We start from the raw sequence: 27,983 nt of genomic DNA, 5'->3' as shown, positions 1-27,983 counted from the left end.
GCAAGTAATACAGAAGTCACTGTGTTTGGCCAGTGCTTCTCTCCCTTGACAGCAGCTGACTCCCTAAAGTTTGCTTAGGAAAATAATAAAATCCGTTAATCTTCTTGAGTCCACATTAGCCAGATAGTGGGAGGAGGCCGTGGAAGGATAAAGAATTGTTCAGAGTCAACAAGTGAGCACACAGGTAATTATGAGGTCATCAGAGCTCTATCCATGGAGATAAAGGTCAAATAAATAGTGATCCTTATAATTACTATGAATATAATATATGTAATATGTAATATATGTAATATAAGAATGTCTCAGAAATCAAAATGATTCTTCACATTCTATGTGCAAAAGCTTAGACACTTGATATTCTTGTTAGAGATCTTTTAGTAGCAAGGAACAGAACCCAGCTAGCTCAACAGTGGGGAGTTGTTTTTTTTAAAAGATTTTATTTATTTATTGGACAGAGAGAGAGAGATCACAAGTAGGCAGAGAGGCAGGCAGAGAGAGAGAGGAAGGGAAGCAGGCTCCCTGCCGAGCAGAGAGCCCGATGCAGGGCTCAATCCCAGGACTATGAGATCATGACCTGAGGTGAAGGTGGAGGCTCAACCCACTGAGCCACCCAGGTGCCCCCAACAGTGGGGAGTTTATCTTTACAAGCATCTAGACGTAAGAAGTTAGTTATAGCTAAGGTCAAATGGCCTGTAATATCTATTAGGAATCAAGGTCACCCCCTTGGGTCTCTCGGGACCCATTCTGCCTGTCATCCCCACCCCTGCATCTGTTTCGTTATCCTTCTCTTCCTAATTTATTCCCTTAATATTCCGGTTTTAAGTTCTTCAGAGAGAGAATATGACTGGACCAGCTAGGAAGAGATGTCATTCTTGATCAAAACAACTGTGGCTATAGGTAAGACATGACAGAGTCATCTAATCTGTAGATGATCAAAGCTCTGTCTTTGAGATGATGCTAGTGAGGGATAGATTCACTTAGAAGGGAGTATGTGGGGGAAGTAATGACTGTCATTTCTTTATTATAAGAGTAAGGTATGCTTATTTTTAAGAATTCAAGAAGCACAATGTTGTGGGTAGAAGGTATGATTCTCAGTTCACAAATTCAGCTATACAGGAATTACAGTTTTGTTTTCCAGGATAATTTATGGTCTAACTTCATGACAGCTGGGTCATGAGGGCCTACAAGAAAATGTCCCCATAGTTCTTCCTGATGTTCATACCCTTCCCAGGGCTTACTTCATACTCTTGAGCTCTTTACCATGCCAAGGGACCACATAAAAGCCAGAAAGAGAAAGACTGCTGGCACTTCAGTACATAGTTCCGTGTATATATATGTATGACATAATATGTATGGTCATTTCTGTAGATGACCGTTTTCTATATGCACACATCCATAATCTTTAACAGCAGAAAATTAGAGCATGATATCACTACCATCATGCTGTAATTTTTCAGTTAACAATGTATTATGCCAGGTGGAATAAGTCAGTCAGAAAAAGACAAATGCTATAGGATTTCACTCATATGTGGAACTTAAGAAACAACAAATGAGCAAAAAGAAAAGAGAGAGGCAAACCAAGAAACAGACTCTTAACTATAGAGAACAAACTGATGGTTACCAGGGGAGTTATGAGGGATGGGTTAAATGGGTGAGAGAGATTAAGGAGTGCACTTGTGATGAGCACCCGGTGTTGTATGGAAGTGTTGAATCAATATATTGTACACCTGAAACTAATATTACACTGTATGCTAACTAACTGGAATTTAAAACTTTAAAGAAACATTATGTAAAAGCTAATACTCTGGAGTTTTCCCCAGTTTTATAGAGATATAATTGACATACAGCACTCTATAAATTTAGGTTGTACAGTATAATGACTTAATTTACATATATCATGTAATGAACACCACAATTAGTTTAGTTAACATCTATCATCTCATATATATGTAATTTATCACATATATTGTATATATGTGATTAGAACTCTTAGGATCTACTTCCTTAATGACTTTCATATATATCATATGGCAGTAGTAACTATAATCGTTGTGTTGTACGTTGCATCCCTAAGATTTTGTGCCTTTTGACCACCTTCATCCAATTTCCCTTCACCTCACTCCCTATAATATTCTATTTTTTAAAAATGAATAATAATAGTAATAGTAGCTACCAAATACTATGTACTTATGTGCCAGACACTGTTTTAAGGGTTCTACATGTTTATTGAAGCCTCACAATAACTTTATGATTGATATAGATGCTCTTATTATTCCCATTTTATAGATTAAAAAAATCAGTGTTGAGGGGTTAAATAACTTTCCCAAGATGACAGAGGGGAATAGTGTGAAAGTTCCATAAGTTCCTCATTAGTGCACATGTAGGTTTCTTGCAAATTTTCTTACATATAAGCAATACTACAGTGACCATTATAGAGGATATTGGTTGCCATGCCCGCATCTATTTTTATACTTTCCCACCATTAACACCTTGTTTTTCACTTCAGAGTTTCATTTTTCAGTTTCGTGCCTTGGATGAGATTGATCACAGCCCTAGGCCCTTCCTGGATTAAGCCATATAGTCAGGGCTACTTTCCCCACCCACTCTCTATAAATACTTGGAAACATGGGATAAAAATTTACATTCTTACCAATGATGTATTCGTCACTCTCTTTCAACATTAGTATTATCCTTTCATTGCTACTGTTAATGCCTTGAAATTTATTTTAAATATATGTAATAAAATTAATAAGTAAGATCTAGGAAGACAGAAACAGCATAATGGCTTCCATGTCATTATAGAAAAAGAGAAGGACCAAAGAAAATTGGATCATTCTGGCAAAATAAAAGGGAGACAGGAGGAAACAACAATATGTATTTAACAGAAAATAGAAAGAATGAGAGGATAGGACTAAGCCCAGTCTGTCTGAATTATCACACTATATTTAAATAGGTTAAATTCCACTAATCAAAGACAAAGACTGTCCCATTGAACAAAGAACAGTCTAAATGTTGTTGGTAAGAAATATTTAAAATGATAGTGGGTACCTGGGTGGCTCAGTCAGTTAAGCATCTGCCTTTGGCTCAGGTCATGATCCCAGGATCCTGGGATCAAGTCCCACTTTAGGCTCCCTGCTCAGCAGGGAGTCTGCTTCTCCCTCTGCCCCCCCCACAACTCATGCTCACTCGCTTTCTGTCTCTCACACACACACACATAAAAATAAATAAAATCTTTAAAAAATATTAAAATGATACCAAATTAATCTATGACAAAGTAGACAAAGATATATAATGGGGGAAAGACAGTCTCTGCAATAAATGGTGCTGGGAAACCTGGACAGTCACATGCAAGAGAATGAAACTGGGCCGCTCTCTAACACCCTACACAAAAAATAAGCTCAAAATGGATTAAAGACTTAAATATGAGACCTGAAACCATAAAACTCCTAGAAGAGAACATAAGCAGTAATTTCTTTGATGTTGGCCATTGCAACATTTTCCTAGATGCGTCTCCTAAGGCAAGGGGAACAAAAGCAAAAAGAAACTATTGGAACTACATCAAAGTAAAAAGCTACACAGTGAAGGAAACCATCCACAAAACAAAAAACAACCTGCTGAATGGGAGAAAATATTTGCAAATGATATATCTGATAAAGGATTAATACCAAAATATATAAAGAACTTATACAACTCAACACCAAAAAACAAACAATGCAATTTAATAATTGGCAGAGGACTTGAATAGACATTTTTCTAAAGAAGAGATGCAGATTTCCAACAGACACATAAAAAGATGTTCAGCATCACTCATCATCATGGAAATGCAAATCAAAACCACAATGAGATACCATCTTATACCTGTCAGAATGGCTAAAATAAAAAAGAAGAGAAATAGCAAGTGTTGGCAAGGATGTGAAGAAAAAGGAATTTTCATGCACCATTAGTGGGAATATAAATTGGTATAGCCACTGTGGAAAACAGTATGGAGGTTCTTCAAAAATTTAAAAAAAATAGAAATACCATATGATCCAATAATTCCACTACTGGATATTTATCCAAAGAAAATGAGAACACTATTTTGAAAATATTTATGCACCCTTATATTTATTGCAGCATTATTTACAATAGCCAAGTCTAAGTGTGTGTTGATAGATAAAGAAGATGTACATACACACACACATACATATATACACACACACATATATGTACATATATCCCATATATATATATATATCCCATATATATGTATATATAGAGAATAGGATATTATGCAGCCATAAAAAGGATGAGATACTGCCACTCAAATAACATGGATGGACCTAGAGGGTATTATGCTAAATGAAATAATACAGGCGAAAGCAAATACTGTATGATTTCACCCCTATATGGAATCTAAAAAACAAACAAATGAATAAACAAAAAGCAGAATCAGATCTCTAAATACAGAGAACAAACTTAAGGTTGCTGGAGGGAAGGGAGTGGACAATGGGCGAAATTGGTGAAAGGGAGTAGACGATACAGGCTTCCAGTTATGGAATAAGTCATGGAAATAAAAGGTACAGCATAGGGAATATAGTCAATGATATTGTAATAGTGTTATATGATGACAGATGGTAGTTACAACTGTGGTGAGCCTAACATAACATAGAGAAGTTGAATATCTATGTTGTACACCTGAAACTAATATAACATTGTGGGTCAACTATACTCAAAAAAATTAAAAAATAAAATAAAATGATACCAAAACAATGACAGTAAAAAAAAAAGGTATATCACAGATAATGTAAACCAAAAGAAAACAAAAAGAACAAGTTAAGATTTGACAGAAACCAAGGCAAAAAATTAAACAGAACAAAGGTGAATATTTTTAATAATACAGGGTTCAAGTCACAAAGAAGGTGGAAATCATGAACCATCACACACCTAACAACAAAAACCAAATATAAATATAAAGCAAAAACTGGAAAAATTATAAGGGAAAAAACTATAATTGAGATATATTAACATTTATCAGGGAATATTTTATCAAGTGCAGAAAAAGTAAAAAATGGGAACATCTTGAACAATATTAATAATGTGACTGTAATAGATTTAGAATCATTTTCTACACAAGTAAATTCAATGCTTTGTATCTTACATATTGTTTTTAAATGTTTATAGGACATTGAGAAAAACTGGTCAAAAAAACCCAAATATTGCTAAATTCCAAAAAGTGGAATTCCTTTTTTCATTTTTTGAGGTATAATTGACATATAACATTATATTAGCTTTAGGTGTACAACATAATGATTTGATATTGGTATGTATTGAAAAATGATCATCACAACAGTCCAGTTAACATCTATCAGCATACATAGTTACATTTTTTTTCTTGTGATGAGAAGCAAAAAGTAGAATTCTTATAGGACATGTTCTTTGATTATAATATACTAAAACTGGAAAAAAATCTAAACATGTGTATACTTTTTAAAAATTTTTTTAAAGATTTTATTTATTTATTTGACAGACCGACATCACAAGTAGGCAGAGAGGCAGGCAGAGCGAGGGGGAAGCAGGCTCCTTGCGCAGCAGAGAGCCCGATGTGGGGCTCAGTCCCAGGACCCTGAGATCATGACCTGAGCTGAAGGCAGAGGCTTAACCCACTGAGCTACCCAGGCGCCCCATATGGATATATTTTTAAAATTCTAAAGAAGGGGTGCCTGGCTGACTCAGTTGGTTAGGTGTCCGACTCTTGATTTTGGCTCAGGTCATGATCTCAGAGTCCTGAGATCAAGCCCTGCATTGAGCCCTGTGCTCATCAGGAAGTCTGCTTGAGATTCTATTCTCTTTCTTCCTCTGCCCCTCCACTGTCCCCTTCTGTGCTCTCTTTTTCTGAAATAAACCTTTTAAAAAATAGAAAAATAAAAGGACAACTAAACATACTAAACATACTAGAAAGCTTGTGCTTTGATTATAATATTCAAATTACTAGAATAAGTTCCCCTATGTCCCAAGTTCAGATAGGAAAAAAAATTAATATTACATAAATAATGGCTAATATATTAATTCAACAATGCTATATTTTCATTATTAATGGTGACTACTAACAGTACATGTTGATATTACTGGTGCAGCCAGTCTGAAAAACAGTATGGAGGTTCCTCAAAAAGTTGAAAATAGAGCTATCCTATGACCCACCAATTGCACTACTAGGTATTTACCCAAAAGATACAAAAATACTGATTCGAAGGGGCACCTGATGTTTATAGCAGCATTATCAACAATATCCAAATTCGGAAAGAGCCCAAATGTCCATCAACTGATGAATGGATAAAGAAGATATGGAGTATATATACAATGGAATATTACTCAGCCATCAAAAGAATGAGATCTTGCCATTTGCAACAATGTGGATGGAGCTAGAGAGTATTATGCTGAGCAAAATCAGTCAGAGAAAGACAAATACCATATGATTTCACTCATATGTGGAATTTTTTTTAAGATTTTATTTATTTACTTGACAGAAATCACAAGTAGGCAGAGAAGCAGGCAGAGAGAGAGGAGGAAGCAGGCTCCCTGCTGAGCAGAGAGCCTGAAGCAGGGCTTGATCCCACGACCCTGGGATCATGACCTGAGCCAAAGGCAGAGGCTTTAACCCACTGAGCCACCCAGGCGCCCCTCACATGTGGAATTTTTAAAAAAGATTTATTTATTTATTTGGGAGGGTCCAATCAATTCAATAAGGTAAGTTTTGTAAAGGAAGAGACAGAATTACTACTCTTTGATGATGATGTAATGTTTACTTAGAAAACCCTAGATAATTAGCCAAAGGAGCTATTGAAATTAAAATAACTCAGTCAAATGGCCTGATAAAAGATAAATACATAAACAAAATAGCTGATTTATATGTTAGCAATAATAATTAGAAAATGAAATGGGAAAAATGTGATGCCCAAAAGCAAGTTGGTTAATGTATGTAAAGCACCTAGCACAGTTCCTAGTAGATAAGAGGTTATATTAACAAGCTATAAAAATAATATTGATCTCATAGATTCCTAAAGGTGAAATTACTGAGACAAAAGATAAATTTTTAAGATCCTTGACTTTATACATGCAAATTATTATTTTAACTTTGAAATTATTAAAATATGGTATACATATAGGACTCTGGTAATCAATGCCCAGATCAAGAAATAGAACATTTCCAGCACCCCCAAAATCCCCTTGTGTGTTCTTCCTAGTCTCTAGTCATCTTCCTCCCAAGGTTATTTCTGACTTCTGAAAACACAGAGTTTTGCCTGTTTTGTACTTCATATAAATGGAATCATACCTATGTAGTCTTCTGTATCTGGCTTCTTTTGCTCAGCATTGTATTTATGAGATTCACCCATATTGCTCGTGTGCTTGTAGATAATTCATATTTCTATATATTTTTTCATTGCACCACGGTTTTCCATTCTTCTGAATGTACCATGGTTCATGAATGTACCATGGTTTTCCATTCTTCTGTTGATGGGCAATTGGGTAGTTTCCAATTTGGGACTGTTAGGACAGGTGCTGCTATGGGCATGGTAATACATGTCTTTTGGTGAACACGTGGATAATTTTGTGTGGCCTACCTACCTAGAATGAGAAGGGCATGTGTTTATTCAGCTCCAGCAGATACTGCCAAGCAGTTTTTCAGTGATTGTACCAATTTATACTCCCAAAAGAAGTGTATGAGGGTTCTAGTTGCTCTGCATACTTGCCAACAGTTTCTCATTTGAGCCATTCTGGTGGATGTGTAGTGATATTGCATTATGGTTTCTTTCTTTCTTTTTTCCAAGTGGTTAACCCTTTTATTACCCAATAGAGGTAATTGACAGTGATCACGTGGTACATCAGGTTTCCCCTTAGAAAGGCTCTGTGAAGTTCAGATTCTCCAGGACACACTTTTAAAAATGGACAAGACACATTAATATCTCCTGATATTAATCATGTTGAAAGAACAGTGATGCTCTCTACATAACTTATTCCTATACAATATCTGTTTCAGTTTTATATTCAGTTTTATATATTCCAGATTCTTAATCTGGAATAGCAGTTGTCAAATTGTCATGATACAGCACAAAAAGTAATTGCACAGCCCCCCTACAATTTATAAATTAAAGACACAGATTAGTTGTCATTTAAAGAAGCACGTTTAAATACAAAATAGGAAAATAAATAAATAAATACAAAACAGGAGTTTCGAAAGGATAAAATAAAATTTTGTATAAATTAAAGTTTATTCTTTTCTCTGCATATACATGATCAGAGGCTACTTTTACTTAATTTTAGGTGTTACATGATTAAGAAACCCAAATATCATACTATGCGTTGAGCACCATTCTAATGCTTTTCAAACATTAATTCATACAATTCTCGTAACTGCCCTGGGAGAAGGGTACCGTCATTCCCATTTCACATATACAGAAATTGATGCATAGAAGGCTAGATAATGGACTCAACATCAAAGAGCTAGTAAGTAGGACTGTCAAAATTTTAATGGAGGCACAATCATAACTACTACTCTATTCCTATTAAGAATCATCTATCTCAAAAGTCATTCATTATTAAATCAATCCCAAATTCCCAGGTGTCCTGGTGCATTATGGTTTTAATTTGCATTTTCCTCATGACTAATAAAGTTGAGCACCTTTTTTATGTTTATTGGCTGTTGTCATGTCTGGCAAAACATCAGTTAAGGACTCCGCTCATTTCTTGATTAGGTTGTCTCTCTCATTGATTTGCAGGAGTTCTGTATATATTCTTGCTATGAGTTTTTTGTTAGATACACATATTGAAAAGATCTTACTCCACTCTATGGATTGCCTTTTTACGTTCTCAGTGGTATCTTCTTGTGAATAGAAGTCCTCATTATTTTATTTTGTTTTATCTTATTAAGATTCTATTCATTTATTTGAGAGAGAGAGGAAGCACAAGCAGGGGGAACAGCAGAGGGAGAGGGAGAAGCAGGAGCCCAATGTGGGGCTCAATCCCAGGACCCCAGGACCACGAATGGAGACGAAAGCAGACACCCAAACTGACTGAGCCACCCAGGCATCCCTAGAAGTCCTGTTTGTTTATTTATTTTTAAAGATTTTATTTATTTGAGAGAGAGAGAGAGAGAACACAAGCAGGGGGAACAGCAGACAGAGCGAGAGAGGAGCAGACTCCCCACTGAGCAGAGAGCCTGAAGTGGGGCTTGATCCCAGGACCCTAGAATCATGACCTGAGCCAAAGTCAGCCGCCCTGTTTAAAAACAATTCTTGACCTGTACCCCTGGGGATAAAAATACATTATATGTTTATTAAAAAAAAACCAAAACAAAATAAAAACAATTCTTGGCCCACTGCAAGGTCACAAACATATTACTCTATTTTCTTCTATCCAAACTGCTTTTTTCTCCAATGCCATGAAATTATTAAGTTCTTTTTCTTCATGACTGAATATACAAATAATGGAAGTAATGGAAGCATTCTTTTGTAAAGATGGTTGGAATATATAAAAATTTATTTGTTGGATTTTCTTTAAGTAATCCTCCAGAGCAACTTGAAGAAAAGCAGGAAATGCTTTCACAAGAACGCTTTTGCGGAAGGGCCTAGCATGCTTTAAGTGCCAGCATGCTGGGCTAGCAATGACACAAATATTTCATCCCTCACATTTATATCTTGGTTCTTCCATAGAAAATCCTCTTGTGAAACACCATGTATTATATTTGTCAAACATACAAGTATCTAAGGGAAGGAACACCCCTCTCCTTCTACCACGATGGGGCGTTGCTCTCAAGCATGTGACAATGCCCTGTGCTTTTCCCATAAGACTTGTGGCATGAGCTCTATGAAGTTCCTTTCTACCCAGTAGTTCTAGTGCTAAATGAAGAGGAGAGGTCTGTGCGTTTTCAGCATAGTTTTTCAGTTCCTGGTGTTATGATAGGCTTTGTCATCCAAATTTTGTCTCCTTTACCAATGATTGTCATAAGCCATATTTTAGTCAGAGTATATCTTTTGATGGCAGCTTCCCAGCTGCTTTTTTCCCTCAGTCCCTCATGTTGGGGGCCTGGCTTTTCATTCCCCCTGGGGCTCTGCGAGGTCAGTTTGGGGCCCAGGAGTGGGGCTTGCCTCCTCTGGTGCCTCCCCTAGTTCACGGGCCACCGGCTGCTGTGGTGGAATGTTACAGGATATACCATCCACATGTTTTGTTTTTTTTTTTTTCAAAACTGCATTCACATCAGTCTAATTGTTTTCTCAAAGACTGAGTCTTTAACCAGCCTGAGCCGGTTCCACATTGAAGGGCATCAATGCAAGAGCAGAGCTCCAGGATTCTGCAGGGAGGGGCTGGGAGCATAAAGATCCCCTATAATCTGGTTTCTGCAGCTCCACGTTGTGTCAGGTTGGTGGTAGAGGCTCCTCCTGGACCCCACAGGCTGCAGGTCAGTGGCTGCTGCACAGGCTGGGGACCCCAAATTGCTTTTTAAAGTGGGGAAATGGCAGGATACACAGCCCCCAGTTATGCACGAATGCTTGTTCTGTCATATGCATGTAGGCCCTAGTAAGTTCCCAGCTGGCCAGAGCATCCTACCTTTCAGTAGGCCCTAGAGTCCAGTGGTGCCTGACCTGTTCTTTCAATAGCTGGAAAATTGCATCATTTACCAATCAGACACTGGTCACAAAATGACCCGTTATCCCCCATTACATCAATATCCTGTCTTCGGTGATGTTCCAGTTCAGGGTGACATGTTTTATCCATCAACATTAGTATTTCATCTGTCTCAGGGTGGCCTGTTCCAAGGTCATGCTCCAGCAAACTTGGAAAGACAATTTAAAAAAGAATAATGAGGCTGGCTGGCTAAGCTGGGGCAGCATGTGACTCTTGATCACAAGATGTAGAGAATACTAAAAAAAATAAAAAATAATAGTATTTACTGAGCACATATTAAGGCGCTGTGCTAAGAGCTTTAGGCATATTATCTCATTTAATATTAACAAAATTGTATGAGGCGGAATGATTATTAACCCAGTTTTAGAGAAGAAGAAACTGATGTTCAGTGAGGTTAAGGAAATTGCCCCAAGGGACCTAGCCAGTGAGCGTTGGAACTAAGTAAGTGCTAGAATGGGGACTGAAATGCAGGCCTGCATATTCGATGCCTATGTCTAGCTCCCTAGGCATGCGCGTGCATCTCATAGTCATGCCATGCAAGCCAGTTTGCTGCAGATGGACAAGTCTTTCCTATAATCAAGCCAGTAGTGCTAGCATATTACGTTAATTGAAACATCACAATGTAATAGGACTTTTTATGATCTAGCTCTGGCCTCTATCTGCAACCCTCAACTCTCCCCTTGGAGTTTGTACGTAGTAGAACCACTGCTTCTAGTGCCCCAAGAACCTCATGCTGTCCATGGCTTCCTGCCTTGAGACGTACTATTCTCCTCGCCTCAAATGTCCCGCCACCGTCACCTCAATTACCTGGAAAATTCCTTTGAAATCTAGCTAATACCTCTTCCAGTAAACCCTCCCTAATTTTCCTCTGACAATGTTAACCATGCTGTCCTGTGTACCAACCTCTATCTTTTATATAAAAATATATGGTGGGGTGCTCAGTCGGTCAAGCATCTGCCTTCAGCTCAGGTCATGATCCCAGAGTCCTGGGATCGAGTCCCACATCAGGCTCTCCCTGCTCAAGTAGGGGGAGCCTGCTTCTCCTTCTACCCTTTTCCCCTGCTTGTGATCTCCCTCTCTCAAATAAATAAATAAAGTATTTATATATATATATATATATATATATATATATATATATATATATATTGCTCATTCATTCCTTTAACATTAAATACTATTCTTTCCAGGCATTGGGTTAAGTACCGGGAATCAGAGAGTCAAATGACACTTTTGGAGAAAGAGGACTTCATGCTAAAGCATGGACATAAGCAAGCTAAGTGCCAGTTGTCCCCCACAGCTGACATAAAGTATAGGTTTCGACAGGTTGGGGCGGGCGAGAAGGCATGCTAGGAGAAAAGTGTGATGGGGCATTCTGATTCAGCCCAAATTTAGGACTCAGAATTTATCTGTTCACGGAAAACAAGAGCTGGCAATGCAGCTGGGCATTTATTTGAATAAATGTCCAGGATGGGGAACAGGATGGCGTCTGTTCAGCATCTTGGACTAATTTCGAGCCCTTGTGGGAGGAGGAGTTAGGACCAACGCTGAGAGAGTTGTTTGAAAAGAAGACTTTGAGCTCCTCTGGAAGCAGGGAAAGGCCATTCTCCTTGCTTTCACAGAGCCCAACCCTGCAGCCGGATTGTGAATGGTAGCTTTCAGCACGCTGGCGGGTAGCCCCCTGCGCTGGGGAGACTGGCATTTTCACAGTGGGCCCTGTCAGCACTGGCAGCAGAAGGCAGGGGTGTAACGCCCTTCAGTGGCTTCATGAGTAGACGGCATTGAAGAACGGGAACTCAAGCAAGAAAGGAAGAAAAGGCTGGATGCTTCATGCCCAACCGTGACTGATCCACTGGCTCCTGAACCTACAGAGACACACCTGTGGCCTTCCACTTAGCAGAGGGGTAAGAGTGGCTACCAGTAATCTTGAATTCTAACCACATGCTATTGAGTCCTGAAGACATCCGAGTTAACATCGTTATTTGCTGTTAGGAAGCTGTGCCTGATTCATCTTTCTAGTTCAGGTCCTAACACAAAGCCTGACACACAGTAACTGCCAACAGAATATTTATGGATTTATTTAATGAAGGAGCTAAAAGGGGTCAGAAAAGGGAGGGTAGGGACCATCATATACACAGGCACCTGATTAACATGGGATGATTTGTTCCTGATCCAATCAGACCCAGAATACGAAACAGACCTGGAATCTGCCGGCACGTGTGGGAGGTGCGGAGACAAATTCCGTGGCAGTTAGAAAGCAAGCTGGCTGCCAAGATGGAGAAGAGGCAACATTTAGTCTTGACCTTCCATAATCCTAAGGCTCCCAAAATTCAGGGGAACCGGAAATACCAAAGGGTGAGGAGCTACCTAATTGTAGGTCAGATGGGAGGAAGAGGACTTTCTTAAAGGCGGGCCTAGATGGAGTGTCCTAAAGATAGAGAAAAGATCACCCTGGGTAGGGAGAGACACCCACAGATCAAACCCACATGGGGATGCTTAAGGGAGAGCTGAGTAGGAGACCCTGGGGATCAAGGGTGATCTTTTCGGTAGGCAATATTTCCCTCATCCTTGTAGCCTACCCTCCCCGTCAGCAAACATCTGAATGTCACGATGCCACCCCAGAGGCGGCAGCAGCATGTGGATCAGACACACATCTACATCCGAATGTTCTGTGGCAGCCTGTGTGGTTTTGGTCTCCTAATGTTGATCTGCACAACCCCACTGAGCTGGGTGCAATTCCTGGTGATCAAGAATGGCTTTGAGCTCTACGCAGGACTCTGGATCTCATGCAGCCATGAACTGTGCTGGAGCCGCACACCCAAACCACCCTGTGAGTGCCACCGAACCAGGCCCCACAGTTCCCAGAGCTTTCAGCCACGTTGGCTCTTTGTCTCTCTTCCTTCAAGATCTCTTTACCCTCACCTCTTTGAGTCCAAGACAGGTCTCAGGCAAATTGTGAATGTAGCCATGCTTTTCCTAGGTGTTCTCAGTGTACCCTTTCTCCCTCTGACTCCTGGTTGCTTCCTCTCCCCGCTTAGTAGCTGATACTCTCTTTACTCTCTGGGAAGAACTCTGGGCCTTTATAAGCTGTCACTGCGAAGCAATGTGGTGAGTATTCTAATGTGGTTGTAGAAATACAAGTAATTGATCAGAATTGGGAAACAAAGTGAAGTGTCTCAGCCTCCATCAGATTTAACTTTTTAAAAATTTTTCTTTAAGATTTTATTTATTTATTTGAGAGAGAGTGAGAGAGAGAGCACAAGTAGGGGGAGAAGGAGAAGCAGACTCACCACTGAGCATGGAGCCCCATGCGGGACACAATCCTAGAACCCTGAAATCAATGACCTGAGGCAAAGGCAGATTCTTCACCGACTGAGCCACCCAGGCACCCCAGATTTAACTTCTAAGGTCAATTTGTTCTTCTGCTAACAGTAGAAGGGAATACAAATGCATGTCAGATATGTGGTATAACAAATGCCAGCTATTTAGAATAAATTATTAACGTCAAATTTTACATGAATTTAGGTAAATCTAACAATGCAATACAAAACATTTAAAAGTAAGTTTATAGGGCCAGAAGATACTATATGCATGAGGTTTTAAATTTTATTTTATTTATTTATTTGACAGAGAGAGATGGAACACAGGCAGGGAGAGTGAGAGAGGGAGAAGCAGACTTCCCACTGAGCAGGGAGCCCGATGTGGGGCTCGAATCCAGGACCCTGGGATCATGACATGAGCTGAAGGCAGATGCTTAACAACTAAGCCACCTAAGTGCCCCTATAAGTTTTTTAAATCAGAACCAAAACTTAGAGGAAAGACATAACTACCATAAACAATTTCCCCATCATCCTCAAAAAATACATTTACACAGAGAAACAGGTATTGTGAAAGAAAACATGCACGAAAGAAGCATTTATGTCTCCTTATCAGACAAGCAGGGGCCCCAGATGCTGGAGGTGGGGTTGGGGGTTGCACCTAGGCTCCACCCTGAGCTAGAGCATCTACGCCGTGTGGAGCTAAGGAGCAAGATCTTGAGATGAAACTAAAATAAAAGGCAGGCAGATAATTCAATTGCATTCTTCAGCTTCAAAGAAAAACTAGGGAAAATATTTGCAACAAATATGAAAGATAAAAGGCTAAATGGCATTGATATTTTAAAAAACGTATTATTAATAAAAAGGTGAATACCCCCATAAATAAATTCTTAATAAACAGTTCACAGAACAGAAACTAAAAATGTCTAATAGGAAAAATCATCTAACCTTAATCGATCATTAAAGAAAGGCAAATCAAATGAACAATGAGATAGGATTTTTCAAACATGACATTAGCAGAGATTTTTAAATGATGCACAATGTTAGACACTCTCATACACTGGGGACCATAAGTGGGTATAACCAAAGCAATATGATTATGTGTATCCAGAGATTTACACTCACAAATTCCATTTCTAGAGAAAATCTAGGAATTCACGAGTGTAAGATACAGGCATAAAAGGAGTAGAAGATAGAGGCATAAAAATTGAACTGCAATCATATTGTGCCCAGGCTAAAATTCAGGACCTGAGATTATTATTTTAATGTTTAATGAGTCAGAATCTTGGAATTTTGGGGCACCTGGGTGGCTCAGCCAGTTAAGCAACTGCCCTTTGGCTCAGGTCACGATGCCAGGGTCCTGGGATTGAGCCCCACATCAGGCTCCTTGCTCAGCAGGGAGCCTGCTGCTCCCCTACCTGCCACTCCCCCTGCATGTGCTTGTTCTCTCTCTCTCTCTCTCTCTCTCTCTCCCTGTCAAATAAATAAAATCTTTTTTAAAAATCTTGGAATTTGTCACAGTAGCAAATAGTTTATTTCTTGCAGCCTGGAATTCACCTGATGCCAACTGTTAATGATTTAGAGAAGGTCAACTGATTCCTTTAAGTACACAATTATAAGTCAAGTATCTACCCTATTTCCAATGTTCACTAGTACCAATTCTAAGATCAGTAAGTAGTCTGCAATACAGAACTCATAATAAAGTCCCCAAATGTAATGAGTATGTCCAGGTCTCATCAACCTGTGACAATATATTATCATTGCCCCAAACATTATTATCCAAATTCAAGAACTTTGAATTTTTTACCTACTGACTGAGAATTTAGCCCCCTTTTCCATGGTAAACCTGTCATTTCTAAGAGTTTCATGGCGGGGGGGGCTCCTGGGTGGCTCAGTGGGTTAAAGCCTCTGCCTTCAGCTCGGGTCATGATCCCAGGCTCCTGGGATCGAGCCCCGCATTGGGCTTTCTGCTCAGCAGGGAGCCTGCTTCCCTCTCTCTCTCTCTGCCTGCCTCTCTGCCTACTTGTGATCTCTGTCTGTCAAATAAATAGATAAAATCTTTAAAAAAAAAAGAGTTTCATGGGGACTCTCTCAGGTGTTCTCAAGAGTATGTGTGCTCATGGTCTTGTGTCCTGGACTCCCATTAGGCCACTGTGGCTCTGGCTCTGCCTTGACCTGGTTCTAGATGACTGATGGCTTCTCTGCTGTAGTTGTTGCTAATGGAATGGGGAAGGAGTGGGGAGTAGTAGACACCATTCTTCACTTTTATTCCTAAGTCTCAAGTGTGGAACAGACCCTTCTCTTAACTCTCCTATAGCACAGGTGAGAACAGACCGTAGTGTAAAGGAATGTTTTGGCGCAGAGGGTAACTTGAACCATCTGGAGGACTGTAGGGAAGCAGGGTAGGTCTTTTAGTCAGAACACTGGGGCCTCCAGAGCCAGGCTCTGGGAACCACTGCACGTGAGACACAGGCAAGCTGGGTGGGGATGCTTGATTCTGGCACTCCAGTGGGGTTACCAGGGAACCTGAATCCTCAGCCAGTTTCACAGCCTCCTCTCCAGGGTGCTGGTCCCCATCCACGACTTTTTCCATTCCCAAACCACCTTCTTTTCCTTGAGTCTGTGGAGGTTTTGTCTCGCCTTTGTGTGGTTGGAATGAAGGTGTGATATCAACAGTGTGGAGGTTATATTTGGCTAAATAAGTGGGTCAATCCCTCAGCAGCACCTTCTTTATCCATATCCACACCCCACCTCCACTCAGTCTAGCTCCCTCATGTTAAAAGGAGCCTGATCCTTTCAGAGCACTACCTCCCTATCCTGGCTTTGATTTTTGCTGAAGGACTTGGGATGCAGTGAGAGGAATCCCACCCCCAAATCTCTTTGGTACAGCGGAGTACCAGGTGCTTAGCATTTCCTATGGCTGGCTTCTCTCCTATGCTGCTTCTTTCTCATGTCATCTTGGCTTCCTCCCCTGATTTCTTCAGAGTGTCAACACCTGTAAAGGAAAAGAGCATCTAGTGTTAACTAAGCTTATTTGTGAGAGCAAGAGCAAGGTGATGTATAGCCCTGCCCCTCTCACCTTCCAGAGCCTGCAGGACAAAGTTTTACTTTCATAACAGTAGGAGATCCTGCCCACCAGTTACAAACCGCCAAATGGTGAGTGTTCTCAGTTCACTGAGAATCATTACTGCTTTCTGGTAGGGTCGTATTCCTTCCAGTAGCTTTTATGTCCTACCTGATGGTGCTCTGAAGTACAGAATCACTGACTGGGATGACCCTGAGGACCCTCCGAGGATCTTAGCAAGCTTTTCAAACATTCGGATTTCTTCCTCTCCAGATTGAAATCGACATCCCCTCTCTTCCCAAGGCGTTAGCTTCATTGCCTTCAGTAAACTGGGATGTTTGCTTTGCTTTTCTTGCAACCCAAGCCCACATCCAAGAATAGGACTAAGGAAATCTTTAGAAATGTTTGGATACAGATGACCTAGGTGGGTGTTTCTTATATCTAGGACACTTCTCTTTCACTGGACCAAAGCTTCTTACCGAAAAGTAGGGCCTTTTATAACTTAGGTCCTAAGATCTTTGAAACTTTGACAAGTAAGCTGCTGTAAAAACTGATGTTTAAAAGCTGATGGGGGCGCCTGCATGGCTCAGTGGGTTGAGGCCTCTGCCTTCAGCTCGGTTCATGGTCCTGGGGTCCTGGGATCGGGCCCCACATCGGGCTCTCTGCTCCGTGGGGAGCCTGCTTTCTCCTTTCTCTCTGCCTGCCTCTCTGCCTACTTGTGATCTCTGTCTGTCAAATAAATAAATAAAATCTTTTAAAAATAAAGCTGATGGCTTTTGGTCTTAAAGGAGATGGAGGTTCAAACTCAGCTTTAGGATGTTTCTTTTATTTTGCTCAGTGAATAAGAAAAAAAAAACTATGAAGTTAAACAAATGCAGCCATTTTATATTATGGAGCCAAGTGTTTAGATTGGTCAGATAATTAGTTTTGTATGATTATAACTAGTTGACTTGTTTCCTTGGGAGGTGAGACTATTCTATGATGTAAATCTTCAGTTGTTCCTTTGGAGGTGTGAGTGATCTTGTTTATGTAGTTTCAGGAGATGAGGATCTAAGAGAAGATTGTAAGAACATGAAGACAAGTCTTCCCCACATTGGTGGAAGAAAGACTAGACTGTAACATATCTTAGACAGGACTTGGACTGGGTATCTCAGTACACTTTTATGTTGTATTTCACTTGAACTAGCATAAGCTAAAGAGTGAACCTATTTATGAAGATTCAGAAGAATCTCATAGATTCCCAAGGGCAGGAAGTTTGTTGTACCTTAGGAGATTCCAGAAGAGACTGGGATCTCAGACAAAGAAAAATCAAGCCAACCACTCAGTCTCTTTAGAGATGCTTTGACGCTCATCTTTGTTTATACTTTGCTTTATCACTACAGCTCAGTTTTTCCTGTTTATTAGTATGCAAATGCCCCAAAAGTGATATCTCTGTATCACTGGCAATCTATCTTTTTGGTTCAAGAAAACAAAGTTCTATATAGGAGGAAAGTAGCATCAATCAGTCTCAAATCCAAATTTCCAAACGTAAGAATCAAATTAGTCCAACATAAGTCAGAGTTCCTTCCTTTTTCCAATTAGCTATGGTTGGGGGACTACAGGCAAAGGGCCAGGGCTATAGGCAAGGGCTGCTAGGTCCTCTGGGGGACTGTGGGCTAAATACCAGGAACGATGCCTATCACACTGGGCTTCATGCAGCTAAAAGCAGGCTGGTGGTTCTGACTGGCTACATATCTTGCTAATTCTGAGATACCCAAGTTTCAGGAAATGCGTTGCTCTTGGGTTATCATTTTTTTTAAAGATTTTATTTATTTATCTGACAGAGATAGAGAACACAAGTAGGCAGAGCAGCAGGCAGAAGGGGAGGGAGAAGGAGGCTCTCCCCTAAGCAGGGACCCTGATGCGGGGCTCAATCGCAGGACCCTGAGATCATGACCTGAGCTGAAGGCAGATGCTTAACTGACTGACCCACCCAGTCACCCCGAGTTATCTTGTTTTAATGTGGCTAACTTGTTTTGGTCACAGAACAACTCACCTCTGTGGGTAGGCATGTGGTTTCCTTTCATGGACTTTACTATTATCAATGATGTTAGTAAGTGCTGAGTTCTGCAGAAGAAAATGAGACTTAAGAGGCAGATCTTAAACTGGGATAAGTTTTAGTATATTTTCTTCTCTCTTGGTTAGTTGGAAGCTGAACTAGGATTCTCAGGCATAGAAGTGCTTAGAGAATTTTCAGTGGTAGAGACGAGCTGGCCCCTGCTACCTTGAGACAGGAAAGAAGCTAGACAAGGAGGCACCCTCTAAAGGTTAGTGAAGAGATTGCAGGATCTGTAGCATCTCAGAAGAGCTTTATTTACTTGCAATTGTGTGTTATCCTTTATTTCTTTTTTTTAAAGGCTTTTATTAAAAATTACAGTTAGTTAACATACAGTGTTATATTAGTTTTAGGTATACAATATGGTGATTCAACACTTCCCTACAGCACCCAGCGCTTATCACAACACATGCCCTCCTTAGTCCCCATCACCTATTTCACCATCCCCCACCCCCAACCACCTCCCCTCTGGTAACCATCAGTTTGTGTTCTAGAGTTAAGAGTCTGTTTCTTGGTTTGCCCCCTCTCTCTTTTTTCTCTTTGCTCATTTGTTTTGCTTCTTCCATTCTATATATGAGTGAAATCATGTGGTATTTGTCTTTTCTCTGACTTATTTCACTTAGCATTATACTTTCTAGATTCATCCATGTCATTGCAGATGGCAAGATTTCATTGTTTTTTATGGCTGACTGATAGTCCACTATAGATGGATGTAGAAACACAGATATAGATATGTACACACAATATAGATATAGATAGATGTGTGTATATATCTATATATCTAGATCACATCTTCTTTATCCATTCATCAATCAATGGACATGGGCTGTTTCCATAATTTGGCTATTGGTAGATAATGCTGTAAACACTGGGGTGCATGTATCTTAAAAAATTGCTGTGGAAGTCAAGGGAAGGATCTGTTTCATATTAGGGAAGTTGTAGCAAAAAGTAATTTTTGTCATGCCCCTTCTTCTCTCTTACCAACATCCGGTCTGCAGAGAGCAGAGATCTTGAACCAGAAGGTGAGGGAAGAAGTGTTATGAAAGGCTTTGGAGCTAAAGACTTTTTTAGCAGACCTCTCCCTGAGCAACCCCGAGGAAGGGTCTTGAGGAACTCTCAGGAAAAAAAAAGCAAATAGAAGATATTTTTAGGATGTTAAATTCCTGCAATCCAGTAAATTCAAGCTTGAAATCATTACAGTATGGGAGTTTAAGTAAATAGGACTTCATTTTGTAGTCATAGGCTGACAAGGCACATGCAAGTCAGATATATTTAAAAGAGAAAAAACAAATAGAAACAAACTACAAGTCCAACAATGATTAAATCATTAAGTGAAACATGTTAATATGATAAATTAAATAAAATTAAAAATGATGTTTACAACAGGTAATTTGGGGGGAAAATCTTACCATAGAATCTTAAGGAAAAAAATCACTTGATTTTTAGTATCATATCCACTATGTACAGAGGATAGAAAAATACTGGAAAGAAATAATATAAAATGCTAACAGTAGCTGCCCTTGGTAGTGGGATTGTAGCTGTTTTTCTTCCTGCTTCTTGGTACTTTTCTAGCCTTTCCAATGCTTATATTGAACATGTATTACTTTTAGAATTAGAATTAGGAATAAGAAAATGTTTTAATCTGTGTCATGATGTTGGAGTCACACCTCTTAGAAACTAGTTTACAGGGGCGCCTGGGTGGCTCAGTGGGTTAAGCCTCTGCCTTTGGCTCAGGTCATGATCTCAGGGTCCTGGGATCGAGCCCCACATCAGGCTCTTTGCTCAGCGGGGAGCCTGCTTCCCCCTCTCTCTGCCTTCCTCTCTGACTACTTGTGATCACTCTCTCTGTCAAACAACTTAGTTTACATCTAAGTTAAATGGGTTAATGCAACCAGAACTATTTGTATATCGTCTTCAGTTTTACAATAAAGGCTTTACCTTCACAGTAAATAATTACAATTATCAATGAAAAACTGGGAAATAAAATCCTTACTTATGCCTTGGTTGCCACATGGCGAGCTCTGTTTCATCCTCCTTAGTCCTCATGCACTTCTCTAAGCCTCTGTCTGGTTTTCTTAAGAGAGGTCCTCTGCTGGACTAACCAAGCCTTCCCTTTCTCCTCCTTCTTGGCAGATTACCTTCAAATTTCCAGGGCTTTCTTCCTCATCTCTCTCTTCTCCATAGTCGTTGCCCTTGCCTGGCTCATCAGCTCTTGCCTGCCGAGAAGAGGAGGCTTAACCACCAACTTGGATCTGAAGGTCTCCATGCTCAGCTTCATTGCAGGTACAGACCTAGATTGGCAAGGTAATACCAGGGTGAAACTGTCAAACAAACCAAGTTTCCCGGTGGGGCTTTCCTCCTCTTTTTCTTGTCCCTTTCCTCTTCTTTAGTATCACATTTACCAGTTACCTGCCCTGTTTTACTGTATAAAACACACCTCAAGCTGACTTAGCCCAGGGGAGAGGTAGAAGCCCCTTTCTCTTTCCCATCTTGGTCAATCCCTAAATTTAAATTCTGCCATACATATGGCATCTGGAAGCAGAAGGAGAGTTGGGGGTGATGGTCAAGGCAGGCTAAAGACACTGATACGCTGTGACATCTTTTCTTCTGGTCCTAGCCATCTCCCTGCTCCTCTGCCTCGTCCTATTTCTGGCACAGGTTCACTGGCATGCTAAGGATGCCTTGGAGCCTGATTTCCTATGGGCCTATCATATTAATTGGTGGAGTGACTTCTTATACACGTTTTCTGGTGAGTCATTCCCCTGCCTAATGCAAGAAGGATAGAAAAGGAAGTCCCTTCTTGAAAGGGAGGTAGAGTCTAGGAGAAATAGAAGCACTGACTGTTCCTATTTGGAACATTCATACATGGAGAAGCAGCATGATATGGTGAGGAAAGCATGGATTTTGGAGTCTGAAAACCTAGATTTAGCAACCTGTTCTACCATTAACAGAGGCATGCCCCGGTTAAGCAACTTGCCTGAGACTATACAGAAAGTTGTGGAACTATCAACTATCATTGAATCCAGGAGGTTCAAGCTTTGTCTTTACCATGTAAGAAATAACGTATTGCAATGAGAGCACAGGAGGATGAAGAAACTGCTGAGGGAGAGGAGGGTTGGCTTTTAGAACTGAGGAAAGCATGAGTAAGAATTTTAAAAGTCAAAAGACTATCTCTGTTTTGAAACTCACCTCAAATTCTTCTCCTCTAGGGATCATCTCCTTCCTCAACCACATAACTTTCAGATTTCCTTCCTTTGATCAAAATGTCAGTGCAGTTCCCAAAGAGCAGTCAAGGCTGGGGGTTGGTCCGGTGACTACAGTAGTACCTGATGAAGATGAAAGTTTAAGGTCTGATAAGGAATCTACAATTGAGGAAGAGAAAACAACCCCAGAATCAGAACCGTCATGGTGATAGGAAAACCCAACTACTACTTGTCTGAAAAACGGAGGAGAGGCTGAACTGGAAATGATGGTGCAGATTCTAGGAAACTCTCCTAATATCATGTCCATGTTACTGAAGGAGAAAGCATTAAACCTGCTGAAATGTGTTTTGTGTGCACTGGATCTAAAATATGTATTATAGTACATATATAGAATAATAGAATAATAGAAGTTTACTTAAGAAAAAATTTCTAAGAGAATACAGCAGTGGTTAGGGTCATGAAGGAAGGAAACTAGCAACGGATACAGTGTGTAGATCAGAGATCTCTTTGGGCATCAGGGATCTTACAGACCAGAATGATTCATGGAGAAAGATGCCACCTAATTCTACTTGAAATTTTCTTTTTGTGTGTGGCCTTGAGCACGCTCAGGGTGGAAGACATTTAGTTAATATTGTTGAATCTGAATTGCAGACAATGGAATGAATACCAGTGGAGATAATACCTACCATCCAAAGAAGCTGAAGGGTGCTGCGGTAGGGAGTGGGTTCTGGGGAATCCGTGAGATCCCATTTCCTATGAGGATTGGTAATTTGAAACCCTTACAGTCTTATTACATGAACCCACTGCTTCTCCCTAGGTGGGAGACCAGGCCCCCCACAAGCTCTCTGAAATTCTACACAGAATTTATGTATGCACTTTTCTGTGAAGGAAGCCACAGACTCCATCAGATTCTTCGTAGGCCTGTGACTCTTTCGATTCCTTGGGTATCAATTTTGTTTTAATGAGCCAGATGATGCTGACTCTCTTCAGCCTACGTATATATGTGAACCAAGTTGAAAGATTTTTTTTCCATGTTTTATATACCCTGTAAAACTAAGTGAGGGGGCGTGCCGATGATTTCAGGCCACCACGTAAGTCTTTTGATGGTTAAAGATCCTTTTCAAACCCAAACCAGATTCCATGCAGAAAGTCTCTCACATTCATTTTGTCCTTTATTCCTTTAGAAGCTACTATTACGACTCTACTGGTTCAGGTTCCATACTTCTCCTCCCCAAATCTGGCAACGGAATGGACTAAAATGCCCGGTTTCACCCCTTGCTGCTCTTAAAGATAAGCTTTTGGATCCTTTTGATTTAATTTAGAGATTTATTGGTAACCTTTGTAGAAAACAAACATAGCAGACATGGAGCAATTATGTAGTTCTTTTTTTGTTTGTTTGTTTTTTAAGAGGATTTTACTTGAGTTTTTATAATCCTGGTCCCTGATCAGGAATACACAAACATTTCCACATGGTAACTGAAAGCCCATTAAATTAATCTTTTTAAAAGATTTTATTTAGAGGGGCGCCTGGGTGGCTCTGTGGGTTAAAGCCGCTGCCTTCGGCTCAGGTCATGATCCCAGGGTCCTGGGATCGAGCCCCGCATATGGCTCTCTGCTCAGTAGGGAGCCTGCTTCCCCCTCTCTCTGCCTGCCTCTCTGCCTACTTGTGATCTCCGTCTGTCAAATAAATAAATAAAATCTTTTTAAAAAGATTTTATTTAGATATTTATTTGAGAGAGAGAGAGAGAGCATGGTGGGGAGGGGCAGGCTCCCCACTGAGCGGGGAGCCCAATGAGGTACTCAATCCCAGGACCCTGGGATCATGACCTGAGCCAAAGGCAGACACTTAACCGACTGAGCCACCCAGGCGCCCTAGATTAATATTTTAGCTTTTATTTCTAAGGATAGGAGTTTAGCAACACATGCATGTGTGCACCCCCCTTAGAGACACACATACAAACACACATATATACTGACACTGCACTTCGACCCTGTCTTAGAAAACTCTTTCTCCATGTTGGCTCCTCTTCCTAGCAGGTGACCTTAGTTATAGCAAAATGACCGGTGCCTCCTTACTTCAAGGGGCCTCGTTTCAGAGGCTCCTCAGGCAATTCCAGAGCCTTTGCAAGAACATATATCTATCGAAGTCCAGCTCCCCTTCCTCCCACACCCCTCATACACTAAGTATACCCCACACATTGACTGATGAAGAGTTCATTAAGGTCACAAGTTTAATTTATAATTCAGTTTGAATACTTTACCTGTGGGACTAAACTGACAAGAGAGTTAAGTGTTCATGACTCTTTAGGAGATGGAAGTCTTACGTGGGATGAGAAGAAGAAAGTAGGTCTGAGAGTGGAAGATGCTAGATTATAAGAAAGTAAGCATAGGGGCACCTGGATGGCTCAGTTGGTTAAGCGACTGCTTTCAGCTCTGGTCATGATCCTGGGGTCCTGGGATTAAGCCCCGTGTCAGTCTCCTGCTCCTTGGGAAACCTGCTTCTCCCTCTCCCTCTGCCTGCTGCTTCCCTTGCTTGTGCTCTCTCTCTCATTCCCTCTTTCAAATAAATAAATAAATATTCTTTAGAAAGAAAGAAAGAAAGAAAGAAAGAAAGGAAGGAAGGAAGGAAGGAAGAAACCTCTCTTTAAAAAATAAAAAGAAGAAGAAGAGGAGGAGGAGGAGGAGGAGGAGGAGGAGGAGGAGGAGGAAGAAGAAGAAGAAGAAGAAGAAGAAGAAGAAGAAGAAGAAGAAGAAGAAGAAGAAGAAGAAGAAGAAAGTAACCATAAAGACTGTGACTTTTAGGAGAGAATGGGTAGTAATTATAACTAAGCTTTCTACTTTGCAAGATCATTATTTTATAAGAAAGAGACAACCTTTCATTGCTCCTTTAGAAGCTGAATGCTCTATTTTCTTCTTTCTCTCTTTCTTTGCTTGTAGAGAATTCCTTTAAAAGCTTAGGTGAGTTTCCAATAAGATAGCTCAGTAAATCACCCTTCTGATATCTTCCCTCTACTTGAAACACATTGCATGATAGATAAAGTGGAGGGGAGAGGGAGAGGGGGTAGGAGAGGGAGGCAGGAGGTGGGAGAAGAAAGGAGGGAGAGAAATACAAGATTGATAAGTATAGCCAGGTTAAAACAAGACAAGCGTTTTCACAAACTAGAAAAATGACCCAAACACAAGGCTGTGATTTGACTTACGCTATGGATTTAATGGGCTCTAAGTCCTAAAGCTAGTGGAAGTGAACAGAAAGATAGCTCCTGTAGAGTGAAAAGAGTTAAAGTACATCTCAAGACATGGACTAGAGGTAAGTTCACCATTCTAGCTCAAACTTGGGCCTTATGGAAAGCCACCAAGCCCTGACTGGGGCTATAGCTTACTTGGAACCACATCCTTGAAGAGGTAAAAGGACACAAATACAACCTTGCTTAACCAAAAACCCATTGTTTCATAACCAGGTCTGTGATATTCCCTGACAACATAGCAGAACAGGAAATCTGAAATACCATATTGTGAGAACTGATTCTGGACTGGGGCACTTGGCTAAAGTAAGGAAACCCCAAAACCATTCAATCGAATGAGCATAAAGGGAGAGGAAAAAAAGAAAGAAAAAAGGCAACAAAAAATTTTGTGTGCTTGCAAATAGGAATTCCAAACATGTAAAGAAATGTTAAGAAAAAAAATTCAAAATCAACAATCAAAATATTAATTCATTTCAGATTAATTTGCAGTATAGTATGGTAGAGGCTTTAAGTATTCTTAGGATACATAAAGAAATATATGACAGAATCATATATTACCAAAAAAAAAAAAGACCCCAAACTATGAAACAAAAATATATGGAAGTAAAACAAGAACAGTTTCAGGGCGCCTGGGTGGCTCAGTGGGTTAAAGCCTCTACCTTCGGCTCAGGTCATGATCCTGGAGTCCTGGGATCAAGCCCTGCATTGGGCTCTCTGCTCAGCGGGGAGCCTGCTTCCCCCTCTCTCTGCCTGCCTCTCTGCCTATGTGTGATCTCTGTGAAATAAATAAATAAAATCTTAAAAAAAAGAGAACAGTTTCAAATGAGAAAGAACCCAGTAGAATCATAGAAATGAAAAATATAGTAGTTATTAAAATAAAAAATCTAATAAATAAAACCCTAGATGGTACACTCAACAAAGAGAGAAATATTTTATTTTCAGATATATCTAGAATATTTCACCAAATAATATGTCTGAAAGTTTCAACAATATTTTTAAGATAAGTTTCTTTTTCTTTTTTTTTTTTTAAGATTTTATTTATTCGACAGAGAGAGAGCAAGTAGGCAGGGCAGCAGGCGGAGGGAAAGGGAGAAACAGGGTCCCTGCTGGGAGCTCTATCCCAGGACGCTGGGATTATGACCTGAGCCTGAGCCAAAGGCAGGTCCTTACTTGACTGAGCCACCCAGGTGCCCCGAGTTTCAACAATTTTAAAAGGCTATATTAATCAGTCTGTGTTTCCTGACCACAATGACATTAAGTTAGAATTCAATAAAAATAATACTTTTAAAAAATATTCTCTGTGTTTTATCTAAAAATGTTCCCTAAAAAAATCATGAGTAAAGAGGAAATCACAATGGAAATGACAAAATATCTAAGAGAGCAATAAAAGAATTGCTACCATAAAAGCCCACAGGTGCATTTATTTAAAACAAAATAAACATTAAAAAATAGTTTAAGGGGCACCTCGGTGGCTCAGGTCGTGGTCTCAGGGTCCTGGGATCGAGCCCCACGTTGGGCTCTCTGCTCAGCAGGGAGCCTGCTTTCCCCTCTCTCTCTGTCTGTCTCTCTGCCTACTTGTGATATCTCTCTCTGTGTCAAATAAATAAATAAAATCTTTAAAAAAATAGTTTAAAATAAATGATTATACAGTCAACTCATGAACTTGAAAAAGAATAACTAGACAAACCAAAAGGAGAAGAAAAAACATTTAAAGTAAACAGTAAAATATGAAAAGGTTTTTAGGCTCAAAAAACCTAATACCTAATTCTTTGGAAAACAATAAAATAAAAGACAAACTACCAGCCAATTTAATTAGAAGAAAAAAGAAAAAGCATACATAAATAATTTCAGGAATGATAATATGTTATATAGATATATAAAACATTAAATATATTTTTTAAGATTTTATTTATTTATCTGACAGAGATCACAAGTAGGCAGAGAGGCAGGCAGAGAGAGAGAGATGGAAGCAGGCTCCCCACTGAGCAGGGAGCCAGATTCGAGGCTCCATCCCAGGATCCTGGGATCATGACGTGAGCCTAAGGCAGAGGCTTTAACCCACTGAGCCACCCAGGCGCCCCTAACATTAAATATATATTACTCAAACATATCTTATTGTTTAAAACTTCTGTTTCTTTTGTGTTGGTTGTTATTTCTCCTTTCTCACTTCCTGATTTTATTTATTTGGGTCCCTTTTCTTTCTGATAAGTCTGATTAGAGAGGTTTATCAATATTACTGATTTTTCCAAAGAACTAGCTCCTGGTTTTATTGATCTGTTCTATTGTTCTTTTAGTTTCTATATAATTTATTTCTACTCTAATCTTTATTTGTCCTTCCTTGTGCTGGCTTTAGTCTTCATTTGTTGTTCTTTTTCTAGCTCCTTTAGTTGTGAGGTTAGTTTGTGT

At 39.9% G+C, this 27,983-nt stretch overlaps 1 protein-coding gene across 1 annotated transcript; it reads left to right on the top strand.

Moving 5' to 3' along the window:
* Positions 1–12,930: 12,930 nt before the first annotated feature.
* Positions 12,931–22,544, top strand: TMEM202 (transmembrane protein 202; the record flags this gene model as incomplete). The annotated part of the gene is made up of 5 exons (XM_080809666.1): positions 12,931–13,011; positions 13,231–13,486; positions 21,266–21,415; positions 21,750–21,881; positions 22,342–22,544. 5 exons carry the CDS (start codon positions 12,931–12,933, stop codon positions 22,542–22,544), a joined length of 822 nt encoding a protein of 273 aa, XP_080665792.1.
* Positions 22,545–27,983: the final 5,439 nt, after the last annotated feature.

This window comes from Martes martes, assembly GCF_963455335.1.
Source record: "Martes martes genome assembly, chromosome: 7".
Taxonomy (NCBI): Eukaryota; Metazoa; Chordata; class Mammalia; order Carnivora; family Mustelidae; genus Martes; species Martes martes.
The sequence above is the reverse complement of the archived record's forward strand: the minus strand, read 5'-3'. Positions and strand labels throughout refer to the sequence as shown.